Genomic DNA, 14520 nt, shown 5'->3' on the forward strand with positions numbered 1-14520 from the left:
TTCACACTCAGGAATATTTGTGATATGGTCACATACCCAATCTGCACTATCTTGCCAAGTAACAGTCACAGTTTTTGTTGTTTCAGAATATATCATCCTTTTAGTTTGAGCAACAGTCATACACATACCAAAGGTCATACCAAAGGTGCTAATGGTGCACTAGTGCAAACACCATGGACACACAAAGCCCATTACATTTTTATGTAGGTAATTCCTTACACTTTGCAGAAAGTTAACTAAGCTGGTTTTTCTGCAATTGTGTGGGACATCCAGCGAACAGCTACAATCAAGAAAATTTCAGAACAATGTTTATAAAAATAGTATTGGAGGTGAAATATGTGTTCTACAAAGCAGCACCTGCAAGACTTACCATTGGTCACCCATATGGCGACCACATTCTCCTTGCCCACAAATTTGATCAGCTAAGGATGCATTTGACTTCCAAGACAATAAAACAGCAGCTGTAAAGTTAGATTGCAGATAAACAACTACGACACACAAAACATCCAAGTGATATATGATGCGTGGACTTCCTAATGCATGCAGTTAGGCATGAATGTTATATTCATTATGTGTATATATTTAGCTGCGATATGAAGCCTCTTGTATGCTGTTCGCATTCATTCAGTATATCAATGTTGATTTATTGAGGCAACACGCCCATAAACCAGATTTTTACAGTTGAACTAGTCTATGATGTACATGAAATAGTTGCAGTATTTTCTGTTTCGAAAGCAGAGTCTGTTACATCAAAATACTTGCGGAAATTTCCCAATTTACGTGGGTGTGCAGTAAAAAAAAAAAAGACAACTGTATTGCACTTGCTATTTACTTTTCACTTTAAGATATACCGCTAAATACCAAGCATGCGTCCACGTCATAATAAGCGCCCTCCCGCTACGTATGAAGCATTTGAAGAATAAGCAGGGTATCATGCACCCACCCCCCACTTTTGAGCCCACCTAGCTAACCATAGGCTTGTTTGTTTACCTGCACCCCTGGCACCGGAGCAGAAAAGTTTACGGCCATGTAGTTTCGGTATGTGTACTGACATACCACCGGAAGTACACTGTCCTGCACTTTTCTGCACCGGTGCAGGTAAATCGAACCAGCATCAGATTGCTCCTTCGTGTTTGCCACTTCTACGAGCACGCCAGTAGAGAGAAGTGAAGCCAAACCTTATTAAGTGTGCCTTCTGCATTTTTACACTTAAACCTAAAAAACACCCATCCCCCAGTTTTTTTTTTTTTTTTTAAGTAGCTTTTTTCTTTTGGGTGGGCACTTGCTCGGTATTGTATGGTAGTCTCTTTCAGCATGCAAAGTCTAGGGTAAGCTCTCTCTGGTCAGTTAGTATGTTGGTCGGTTAATTTATGATCAAAGTAAGAGGCTGCTGAGCCTCTGCATACTAGTATCAACAGACATAGTACAAAACGTGTAGTTTTGTGGGGCCGTAACATTGCAATTCGACGAAGTGCAGTGTGTGACATAGGTAGCCAAGATATAAAATCATAAATTTATTTTCTGTAAAATTTGAAAGGCTGCATCAAGACTACTAGTGTAGCGGAATTCGCTCATACACAGCACCACTATTAATTATAAGGGTTGAGGTTCACAATATATTTGTCCGAGTACATTGTGTAACAGAGCCGATGTGATGTTTAGGTACTATGTCGTGCACCGTGCGGCAGTAGTTAATGCAGCATCAGAATTTGAATCACCAGAGGTGGCAACTAGAAATTGTATGATTCAATCTTGCACCCAATATTTAGTCCAAAGGAGTCTCGAAATGATCCTCAATGTTTTGTAATGCATATAGTGTTATTATTTCTCAGTAATCCGACTGAGTATTAATGTAACCTGAAGTTCACATCATTACTGACAATCACATTTCATTGTAATTTATTCTTGGTGCATTATGAATTTCCATTTGTAGCACCAACCTCAGAAATGACGACCACCAAAGTGCTAACTGCAGCAGTGCATGCTACAACAGATTAAGTTGCAAAGGAATGAATGTTGTATATGCGCTACATCAAGTAACCACAAACAACCAAAATATTTTTATGGCAGTTATGTCTCACTGATACATTCCTGTAATATTTCAAACAAAACCAAGTATACATACATGACAAGTCTTGACTAGCAAAAATCAAGGATTACTTACAGAAAAGTTTAAAGAGATTGTACCATTGAGATACATTGATTTTGCATATTATGTCAAGAAATAGTTTGAGTTATCACATATATTTAATCTGTTTCAGCCTAGATCTGACAATGAAGAAAAAAATTCTGCTGTTTCTCACACAATTGTTTTTAAACAACCAAACTAAAACTTACTAATTTAAACATAAGTACATTTCAGCTCATGCTGTCAAATACAATTGTTTTCTCCATAGCAAAAAGATCTAGGTAGTTGCACCTCCCAAGACATTTTGTTATGTGATACAAATACTATCCCTTTTCTGTTAGGTGGTCAGGGAAGCTAAATTTGTATATGTAATTCTAATGGTTCTATCATCTGGCACCAATAAGTCACTGCCATACTTCATAATTGTTTAACATAAGTCTGCACTGATAAAGCAAGTTTAATGAAATATTCAGGATTAGTGCAACTTTTTTGTCTAACTTGTTGCAGAAAGTATAAACAAAAAGGACGGACAAGGACATCTAATATATGTTGACAGTCAGATGTCCGTCCTGGTCTGTCCTTTTTCTTTATACTTTCTGTGACAAGTTACTGAAAACCAACATGTTCACATTCAACTTTTTTGTTTGTTTCTTGTTTAGTAATCTCACCTTTCTTAAAAAGATGCTAAGTCAACATACTTTTGTTATTCAACTGAAGATTTATTTCTGCTGAATTTTGATACTTGATCGATAATCAGATATCATGAAGGCCAATTATTCATTCACGGTTTTTAGTGTGGTGCAGAGAGTGCTAACTGGTTTAGTAATGGAGTTTGATGTAGGTACTGAATGTCTACCTAGTGAGAGCATTACTGTGCACTCCCAGGCAGAAAACTATTATGCTCATCTTACGTCTCTAGCAGAATGAACAGGTTCAACATATTTGTATATTGTCAAAAATATCTTTCCAGAGAAGGCTTTATGGGCTGTATTTTGGTTAATAAGAAAATAGGACATTTTCTATACATGTCGGATGTATCGAGAGGATGAAAATCCTAGTTTCAGTAAACTGCCAAGCTCTCTAATTAAAAAAAAAAAGAAAAAGATTTTACATTTAATATTTTAGTTTTAAGTAACTACATTTGTGAACAATGAACTAACAGGAAACAGTCCTCCAGGTGCAAGTCTCAGCGTGGTGGAACCACATCCAACGCCTTTGTTGATGGCGGTAGTAGCACCTTCCTGCCTTGAGATCTCAGCAACATATTTCCAGTCTACAGTTATGTCTGTACAAAAACTTCATGACAGTTGTGTGTAACTGGATGGACAAACCACAAGTGATTCAAGCATTCTATCCAACAGGTGAAAAATTAAATACATGATCGTTCCTCCAGCTGAGTCAACAAGCGTGGGGGGGGGGGGGGAGGGGAGGTAAGGTTGGTCAACATGCCCCTGATTGTAACTCACATCATGCCCGTTCAAAAAATGTACATGGCAAAGCTGTGACAAGTGTCTCCTTTGCCGAGGGTGCCACTTCGTGTTCGAGGGCCCCCAGAGGGAGGGGCTCCTGGACATTGCTCCTGCTGGTGGGCTTCTGACGAACCTACACTTTGATCCAACAAATCCTGGTGGCGGTAGTTGGAGCCATAGACTGCGGTTTTAAAAGACTCGGGCCAAAGTTGTGGTGCAGGGGCCTCAAATCCCAAAACAGGAGTGCTTGAGTGAGCCGACTGAGTGGGTCCCTGGGGTCGAGTATTAAGGCAGAGTAAGTGGGTGGTGCCACAGCTCGGTGTAAGTGATGTCCCTGTCTACTCAGAACATGGTGTCTCGTGCGTGGAGTGGTTTCTTGTTCGTCAGGACACCCCACTTGGCTCTCCACGTGTCCTGTGCCCTGAGCCTCTCTTCAATGGCTGCTGCACGCTGAATTTCAAGCTGCTCCTCAATGGCTGCTGCACGCTGAATTTCAAGCTGCTTCTCAATGACAGCTGCTCGCTGAATTTGGAGGCTTTCTTCAAAGGCTGCTGCACGCTGCATTGAGACGTGTAAGAGAAACAAGTATGAATACACAGCATAAATATGTATAAATTTACTTTTCCAAATTTCGCGATTTTTTTGGAACAGACAAGGATTTTTTATTTTCTCTAGCCTACAATATCGGGGACAACCATATTAGATAGACTTCTTTTAGGGCTCTAAATAGTTTTCTTGTCAACATTTTTAGTTCAGGACTGTGTAAGACATATGTCAAACAGTATGGAAGGCCCAGTGGCAAAGCCAGGAATTTTTCGGAGAGGGAGGGGGAGGCTCAATCTTTCTTGGCTATTCTCCTGTTGTGGCCCCCTCCTTTCATATACTAGTAGTATCTAGTTTCAAGAACAAATTTTCCCAGAGAGATGGCTGATTTGTTTTAGGAACCTGATTACCCCATATGAACAATCCTGTACAGCGCATGCAAAGGGCTAGCTCACAGTCACATGTGCTTCCTTCATGATCACAGATTTGGCAGTGAGCAGAGCTTGCACTTGCTTGCACTTAAGTTAGAATCTAAGTTGATGGCTCTCTGGATTTTATGCTGAATTGTCTCCTTTCAGACTAGGTACATTTTGGCTTACTTGAATAGATATGCTACCACTAGATGCAAGCATGCACATATATGGGCAGAAAACATGTTACCTTATATCCTACCAAGCCTGCGTGAAAGGCAAAATGAATGAACAGGATTTATTAGTCAAACATCAACATTCAAGGATAAAGACATGGTAAAAGAGTAGCACAAAAAAGATGGGACACTATCCTTAAAATCCACTATTTTAAGGATATATAATGCATGATACAGCATATGTAATAAACAAATTGACAAGCATTCATCGATCCAAGCCATTGTACACCACTGCTAAACTATCAATATGCTCGCGCAATGACTTTTTTCAGAAAAAAAATAAAGAAAAAGAAGCTTTAGCCACAACAGCAGATTTCAACCCCAGCACAATCAATCAATCAAATGGGAGCATGAAGGAACTCCTGTGTTGTTGCTTCTTTGCCGCACACCACCGTGCATAGAGAGAAGTGCTCCCAGAGAAGATTATGCCCACTCAATTTCCATTATAACAAAAATAAAAACAAAACACAGTAATCCTCTTACATCGTTTCATGCCGTCTCATTCTTTGTTGCCCACTGACATTCCTACTGCCAAATTTCAAACTCGTGATGATCCGTTTGTGCTCACGTGTAGTTCGAACCCACCAACTAGGAATCAGTAAACTGGTATATACTTAACCTTGGAGAGTGCTTAAAGTCTCCCCACGCTTACCTGCAACCCTCAAATTACCAATCCCCAAATGTCACATCCCTGAAAACAAGCTATTTTATTGCAAGATATGATGTTGATTACACTAATGCTGGGGCTGTGAAGGAGGGTCTCAAACCATCCGTTAAAATCAGTGGGGGTCTGAGACCCCCGAGACTAGGGGTGTCGCGAACCGGCCGAGGTTCGAGTTCGACCAGGTTCGACTTTTTCTAACCTTTTGCGGAATTTCGACGAACCTTGTATTGAGGTTCGACTCGTGTGCGCATGCGCGACAGGCTGGACAGTTGGCTTCGGATTGGACGGTAATGGCTAAGGGATGAATTAAGGGCACCGCTGATTGGTTATTTCAGTTAATACAGTACAAAACAATTAAGTTATTAACGTCTTCAGTGACTAAAATTGGTTTCTTTTAATTGCAACTGTTCATAAAATAAAATAACTCTTTGCACAAAAATAAATTCTCCAAACCTAGACATACGTGCATCAAGGTCTGGCCACACTGTCCGCAAAGTCGAACCGGTCGAATCTGGTGAAACGTTTCGAAGGTTCGTCGAACCGGTTCGACCCAGTCAAACCCCGAAAGTTCGACCTAAAAATCCGGTTCGACAAAAATTCGCGACACCCCTACCGAAGACCACCTCAGACTTTAAGCCCTGATAGAGCTACTAAGGTGGCACGTAGGCAGTGGTTACTTTCCGTTTTAGGCTCATGCGCGAGATGCGTGAAGGCTTTTTCACGTGGTGTGAAACAATGCGTGCGACGCCACAGTGGCATCATCATCCCTTGTCCTCGGTAATCATGATGATCATCCAAACTGTTGAATGTTTAATGTATACAGGGCACTTTTTTTTACTAGCCTGTCCGAATAAACTAAAAAAATTTTTTTTTTTTTTAGTCCTGGGGTTAAGCTGGCGGCCATGGGGGCCACTAGAAGAGTCGAGAAAGGTTCATTGGTTAGCAGATTAACTGAAATGTCTCGATTAATTTTCTAAATTCTTATGTGTGGGGCGTAACATATTCGAAGAACTGACACTTGACTTCAATATAGTCAAGCTGTGCTGAAATGTTCTATTGAACATTTCGTAGTGGGCGCTAGGCGGCGAGAAGTGTCACCCCTTCACGCGGCTTCCAACCGAAACTATGCGAGCAAGGAGCGGCGCTATGGCCGCCAGCTTCGCTTACGGAGCCGACGAAGGGCGGAGAAATCCACATCATTGGCGTTCTTTGCGGGCATACTTATGGTTTGTAGCCGTGTACAGCGGTAACATTTCTCACCCCATAACGCCCACTGCGCTTTTCTTTTTTTTTAGTGAACATTTTACGAAACGGTTAGATTATATTGAGGCCGAGTGTCAGTTACCCAAAAACTTTATGCCCTTATAAATGAAAATAAAGGAACTTAATAGTTAATTAACTATATCACATTTCGTCGCTTTTCTAGTGGCCGCCAACTTGACTCCAAAACTGAACAAACCCTAATGCTATATATATTTTTTAAGGTTTTGATTGGATTAAACTAAATGGAGAGCAAGCTTTTCCGTTTTGCGTTTTCCTATTATTTACCTTGTCGTCACTCTTCTGCTATCTGTATATGTCATTTGATCTGCCCTTACGTAATGCATTTCATCTGAAATGCCTTTGAGGTATAATAAACTGAACTCTGAATTATCGAAAATTATTTTAGGAGCCGTCTTTTGCTGGTGAAATTTCCAAACATAGTTTAGTTTTTATGATAAATTATAACCTCTTTGACAGTTTCGACGGCGGCTCTAATGCAGACAACACAGAGGACCGAAGTTTGAATGCACCCTTTTCCGATAAACACAAGCTGTGGGTCGAAAGCAGATTGCTGTTTGCTTGTTGCGCCTGTCGGAAGATGGCGCCACAAGCCCGGCAGGGGCCTTAGGCTCTTAGGCTCTCGGGCAACTCTGCCGTACCCGAGCCCGCCACTGGAAATGACAGTGAAGTCATTTTTCACGGGCGGCAAAAAATAGCGAAGTTTAAAGCTATGACTTTAATTTTCACAAGGTAAAATGCACTACTAAAATACACATTTGATGAAACTTTGAGCCCTCTACGTGCAGGCATCACTTTTTCCGGTTCGTTTTACACCCACCACTTTCGTTCGTGCCACCCTGTGGCACCAATGGCACTCGCTTTCAAGAGCGGACGAAGCATGAGCCCAACCTCTGAGTATGACACTTACTGTGACATTTGTTCTAAAATGTATGAATATTACTGCATTTATAGCCATCCAATGCCTGTCACCATTTTAAAAACAAAACCACTCACATTCTTTATAAAAAAAATTGCAATACACCCCAGTGGCGTCACTGGAAAGGGGGGGGGGGGGGGGGTCGCGGCGGGCCACTGGCTTGGGCGCCGCTGACCCTATTGACGCCACTGATACTTCCTAATACGTAAGTACATAAAACTATGCACACTATTTTCTTTTCTCAGCTTGCAATGTACTTGAACTAGATTTTAACTGAGTTGGCATTGGAGACTTAATCTTGCATATCAGTATTTTCCTTCTACAAACATATCGTCTACTGTTTATTTCCAATAATTATCTGCTTATCTTTTTTATGCTCGTAACCGACCCCACGTGAAATAACCGTCTTTATCATACAATAGTGTGTATCCAAATTGCTATATAATTCTGACTGACATTCATTATCTATCGCACGGGCTGGTCCTGTTGGGAATGGACACATCAAATGCTTGCACCTGTTCATTTCCTGGGCACCTTAATACATTAGGTTCAGCGGCGCGTGATAGCTTCAAGTGGTCACCACAAAAATGGACTTTACCTAGATCATGCGATCAGGTGGCAGAGTTCGAACCATGGCGTTTAAGTACGAGCACAGAGTTTCAGAGAGGGCCGTCAGCCAGACAGTGTAACAACCTAATTTTGACTGAAGACATATTTACATGAAATGGTATATGGAGGTATTAACGCTTGTAAACTATCTTTCCGTCACGCTTGCAAGGCTGTAGTATATCATATTTCTGTCCCTGAAATGTGCATTCATCCAATTTACTGCTTTTTTTGTACGGATGGTTGACAAGGCTTACTAAAACTGCATGAGAACCGAAGAACCATATAATCTCGATAAGATGGCCAGATCTCTACCTTAACACGTTTCTCGGATACCGGGGGCTTATCCGCAATTTTTAAATGATTCCACGGGAGCGTCGACTGGCGGGACAGTCAGAGCAGTATCACGGAGAAATGCGGCGTCATCAGCGAGAGTTAGTGTGTGCGCACAAAGCTGCATGCGATCACTCGCTGATAACGCCACGGCGATGCTGTTTGGTTTGGCGCCGTCTAGCGACTGAAGCAAGAAACATTGGGCATGCCTGGGAGTGGCGGCTGCATTTTTCGAACGTGAGCTATTACTACGGTGGCGCCGCTTAGCCTAGTGTCTGAAGCAAGAAATACTGGGTAGACCAGCAAGTTGTGATCGCATAACATGCCAGTACGGCGGAAGCTACGGCCCTGGCGGGCCAATCGGAACGTAACTACGTATCAGCGGAGTGCGTTTTTACTGCGAAGAAGTATCAGGCTTTTCGCTGCGTCATGCTTCAATATGTGTGCATTGCCATGCGAAGCCGTCGGCACGCAATGTGGGGCTAATCGTTCACCCTTTGCCAAGTTACAACGGGACAGGGTAACCGTGGGCTCCCACTGTGCTGGCGCCGTCAGGCTGTTGCCGGCTGGCTATGGCGCTGACTGGCCTGCCGGTCGATCCTCCTGATATCATTAACGAATCACAAAACTGTACAAATATCAGCCAAAACATGTCCTACGGCCGTCCATGGACATTGCTGCATGTTGTCGGGTTCCTATAGTTCTTGGGTGATAGACTTCAGCATAAAGATTGTTGTAAACGTTTCTCTTAGATGAAACAATATTGCTAAGGTTTAATGATGCTCATATCTGACAAAATTTGGATCACTTGAGCATTCCAAAACTGGCCGCTGATCGCGTTCTGCTGTTCCAGGGTGATCACCCACATGACAGCCATTTTGATAGGCGCCGGGACGACCCCTTTAGGCTTTGAAACTTGCGGATACCTTGTAGCGGTCGTCAACGATCTCCTGGTGGGCGTCGTCGGTGTCGTAGACGGAGTCGGCGGCGAAGTTCTCGTACGATGCGGCCAGCTTGCTCTCCCAGTCCTTGGTGGGTGTACCCGTCTTCTCCAGGTCGTCCTCCTGGAGTCGGTTGTTGTACTTGCGACGCTGCGCACTGCGCCCGTAGATCTGCACGAAGCACAGTGCACGGTCAGGGTCCATTGAGTGTACAGGCTTGTAACGGAAACCAAGAGCCGCTGTCAGGATTTAAATCGCTATTTGAAGACTTGCACACCTTTGAGCGAACATCGAATAAGTGATAAGATCTCGGTCTATAAGGCATTGTAGTTTACTACAGAGTTGTAGGTAAATGGTGAATCTTCTGAAGTAGTATGTAGGAATAGCGCCTAGTTCTGTCTTATTTGCTTGCCATTGTCCTATTTCCGTTATTTCATTTGTATTTTCATAAATAATAATGTATTTTTATTGCGAATTCGAAGGACGAAAATTTCTGAAACAAGAATTACAAAATCCTTTCTATTTTAGTTCTCGGCTAACCGAATGTATCGCGAACTTTTCCACAATAGTGTGACTAAAATAATAATGATAAAAAACGAAAAAAAAAAACGCATGTTTTGGTAACACACAGAGTCGTAGCTTATGAGACTGAAAACAATAATAAAACTTAACGCGCTCGAAATAATTAAGCTAATCTTTCGGGATTACCAGCGAAGGACGTTAGGGCACAGATGTGAGGCGGCAGTTAGCAAACAAGTTATACAAGACAGATTGTAGTGCTCCATTTACCGCAGCTGGCGCTGATATCCGATGGAGCTAATCGAGTAGCGTCAAAAGTGCCTGGTTAGGGCGCTCGTCGTCTTTGTGGGTTTCAATCACCGGGTCAACCAATTACGCACAGTAAATGTGGCGTGATTCTGTTTTTTTTCCTCTGCCTGATTGGTTTAGACAGTGATTGAAAACTCACAAAGAAAAGGAGCACCGTGACGGTCGACGCATTTTTGGCGATGTCCGATTGTCTCTATCGGGTCATAGCGTAGGCTGCGTTCCCACCTAATACGTCAAAATAGGCCAGAGTAGTTGTTAGACATGGGAAAACTGAAATCTTCCATGGTTTACTTCGACCAATTCAAGCCGTCAGGTGCCCGATATACCCAAACTCTATACCACCCGCAGCCGTATTAGAATGCCAGAGGACATGTAGTCAAATGACATCTCAGAATCTGCAAAGGACGCTCAGAGCCAGGATCACAAGCACATCTCCTGATTACTCAAACACGGCCGCTATTAAACTGTCTTTCGGTTAAATTACAATTAAAAACAAAGTGTAGTTTAATACCTCTGTCGGACGGGTAATTTAATGTCATTCACGCCAAATGACACATCTGTATGATGGACGAATCAGATCGTCATTGGGACGACGAACGACCCGCGTGGAACGTGCTCCGCCACAAGTAGCGCGCGCTGATATTCTTCAAACGTCATTATATGAAAATGAGATTAAAAATGGGAGTGTTATATCCCTGTCAGGCATGTAGCCAGGATTTTGTTTCGGCGGGGGGGGGGGGGGGGGGGGGGGGGGGGCGCGCGCCATGACAAAATGCTTTATGAGGGGAAGGGAGAAAGGAGGGAGGTTCCAGCAAAATGGAAGATTTCGGGGGGGAAGGGGGGGGGGGGGGGGAGGGGGGCCCATGGGCCTCCCCCCTGGCTACGTGCCTGACCCCTGTCATACTGGCAATTTAATGTCAGTTACAATCTAATGACGTTTCAAGCGATCGGCCAATCAGCGCGTGGCACTCCGGGTGCGGCGCATTCCTCGCGCGACAGATCGCGAGCCGATTCGTCGATCACACAAATGTCGTTCGATGAAACTGACATCAGCTTTTCCGCGTGACAGAGGCATAAGACGAACAGGAGCGATGAAAACTCCGCACCCGAAGAGGTAAGTTGCCGCAGCGTGTGTGGGTCACGTGCTCGCAACAAAGAGTAACTCGTTACTCTGATTACGGAGTAACCAAAGGACGGTTTTTTTAAAAGTTATTCAGCGACTTTTAGTTCTATGTTAGTCCGCTACTTTTCACGTACCCTCACGCCTTGGTGTCTGACGTTTGCCGCGGCCGACAACCTTACCTAGGCGTATAAATTTGGTTGCTGTTGCGTAACGGTTGGAACCTTAAGGATTACGGGACGGGATGTAAAATGAGTGCGCCGTTCCGAGATACGATCCTATACGACGTTTACAGTTTGACAGAGTTTCAGTTACAATATTGACAATCTAAGTCCCTAATAAAGAGCAACGCCTGTCAAGCGGTCTTTTCCTCCGATACAATGTTAGTGAGGGAAAGCCTGCCGACACGAAGAGGAGCGAAGTTGCGAACAGCTTGTAGTAAAACGGGGTACGTTCAGCGCTACGGGGAAAAGAAAAAAACAAAACAAAAACACACACAAAAAATTGGCAGGTAGAGCGGTTTGCTTCTGAAGAACAAAAACGGTCCTAAGTAGCTTGCTGCCGAGTTTTGCGGATGGGAAGTGACAGCCATGCTGAGAAATGTACCGGAGCACAAAACGAAGCGTTGAAAAGCGACACGAAAGTAGAAAAGTAGAGAAAAAAGAACATAAAATAGAGTAAAACGCGAAGCAACCGCCTCGCCTCCCTCGTAGGATGGAGGGAATTATGGTGCACGTGTGTTGCGCGTCTCGGCCAACGGGGAGCAGTACCGTGGGCGCAGAGAAACACTCCGATAAGAAACCGAAACCAGAGAGTTTTTTTCGGAACGTCTAAAATTCTGCCCCTGCTTTATATCTTTTTAAGAACAGTTGATCTATTGGTTTTCAGTGACGCTTAGCAAGTTTCTCAGTGGAATCATATGTTTATTTTCACTAATTAAGAACTAATCAGTCAATTTTAGTTAATTATTTTGTTAGTAGGGTTTTTGCAATAACTGGTGTCCGCGAAAACTGGTAGTTTGTTCCCGCAAAGAGTTTCTTTATTATCTGAAACAACATATTTTTAGGAATTTTTGAAAGCTTTTGTAGAAATATAGTATATGTAGGAAAGTATGCAGTTGAACGAACCGTACTTGATCGAATAAATCAAAGTTTATGAAACCACCGAGAGAAAAAATATTTGGCGGAGCCGGTATTTTTTTTTTGGAGATTACGTATGATGATGAAAGTTCCAGTGAGATATATATATATATATATATATATATATATATATATATATATATATATATATATATATATATATATATATATATATATATATATATATATATATATATAAATATATATATATATATATATATATATATATATATTAGAGACGGTCTCAGGGACCACCTGCAACCATCATCGACGCATCGCGACTCGCCTAACAAAAACCCTTCTAAATAGCGACTCTACTGCTAGGCCATTGATCTTTATGAAATTTGCAGGATCGCGCATCCCTACTTGGTCGCTGCAGCGCCAGTGCGACCACCAGACGGCCATCTTGCATGCAGCGAATTCGGACTTTTGGATCGTTGCAGAAGCGGGGCGGCAGCATGCTGAAGACACGTTTTCTACTCGTTCGTCGCCATTCGCCGAAGAGTTTTGTTTTTTTAAACCCTAAACGGTCATATCTGCCTTTGAGAACACGTCGGAAGTTTTACGAATGCGCAGCACCGCGCAGGAAAAGGGCACAACTCGTAGAATGCAAGTCTCGCCGGTCTAGCGGCGTGATCAAAGCTTCCTTGGCATGCCGAAGTGTTGCGTTTCTGTGCTTTTACATGCTTGGATACCGATCAAGAATCGACGCCGTGTGGATGTGTTTTGCGACTGCAATCTGCGTAAAGACGCATGTGCCTCTGGTGCAGCGTTTTACATTAGTCTGATCGATGTATTTGTAACTTGCGGCACTTGCGGTACAGAAGCGGTACATTATCCAGTGGCGACGGAAGAGAGAGGGGGGATTGTTTTGTTTACGAGACGCGTATGACAATCAATTCAATACAACGAAAATCTTTATATCTATACACCCCTCCCCCCTCATCTCTTTTCCCCAACTTCAAAACACTTCCAACGCCCCTGGTTCAAATGTTCAAATAAGTGGCGATGTGATCTGGTCCCTTAAAGTCGTCTTCGCGATTTCCACGGGGAACTTTATTGTTAGCAACTCGCCGGAACAGCTGGACGATCCAGAACTCCGTGGCTGATAAATTATGCAGACATCTACGCGCGACAGACCTTGAAAACCTTGCCCCGGCGTCGATTCTTAATCGGTATTCAAGCGTGCGAAGGCACAGAGACGCAGCATTTCGGCGTGCCAAGGAAGCTTTGATCACGCCGCTAAACTGGCAAGACTTGCGTTCAACGATTTGTACCTCTTTTCCTGCGGTACTGCTTTTTCGTTGAACTTTCTGCGTGTTCTCAAAAGAAATGATCACCGTGCTCAAGGTTTTAAAAAAAACTTCTGCGGTGAATGACGACGAACGAGTAGAAAACATGTCTTCAGCACGCTTCCGCCCAGCCTCTGCAACGCTTCAAGAAGTCGCTTTAGCTACATGCAAAATGGCCATCCGGTGGCCGCACTCGCGGAGTGGTGAAGCGCGATCCAGCAATTGTCGTAGGCTGTGTTCGAAAACTTACTCGATCCGATTCCGGAGTAAAGGTTTCGTAATCTGGCGTTTCAAAACTTACTCGTGCTTACTTGCTTACGTTAGAACTCGCGTTCCAGAAGCCGGTTGTTTAGTCCGGAGTAATTACTCACGCTACCCTCCTCGATCGGGGGGTAACATCGGATCAAGTCGAGTAAATACGTCACGTGATCTGTTCGTCGTCTGCTTTCTGCGCCGGCCGTTAAAGCTCGCTTGCTCCGTTGGCTTTGGTGGCGGACGTTCGAAATAACAAAGAGTGAGGTGCAGCCACTTATGTGTGGGTATTGTGATTGGCTGTTTTCAACGCAGAAATTGACAGCACCAGATACAGGCCGTGCACCTTCCCCGGGAAA

At 43.3% G+C, this 14520-nt stretch overlaps 1 protein-coding gene across 1 annotated transcript in view; it reads right to left on the reverse strand.

Moving 5' to 3' along the window:
• Nucleotides 1–1492: 1492 nt before the first annotated feature.
• The window catches only part of LOC8042786 (mucin-5AC), a 60091-nt gene continuing 47063 nt past the window's right edge, over nt 1493–14520 (reverse strand). The window contains exons 6-7 of the mRNA XM_042291776.1: nt 9516–9701; nt 1493–4155 (exon numbers count right to left, since the gene is read on the reverse strand). Coding sequence (XP_042147710.1) covers nt 3940–4155; nt 9516–9701 — 402 coding nt within the window. The 3' untranslated portion in view covers nt 1493–3939. The remainder of the gene's footprint in view (nt 4156–9515; nt 9702–14520) is intronic.

Source organism: Ixodes scapularis, unplaced genomic scaffold, assembly GCF_016920785.2.
Source record: "Ixodes scapularis isolate PalLabHiFi unplaced genomic scaffold, ASM1692078v2 PGA_scaffold0__279_contigs__length_252992795, whole genome shotgun sequence".
NCBI lineage: Eukaryota > Metazoa > Arthropoda > Arachnida > Ixodida > Ixodidae > Ixodes > Ixodes scapularis.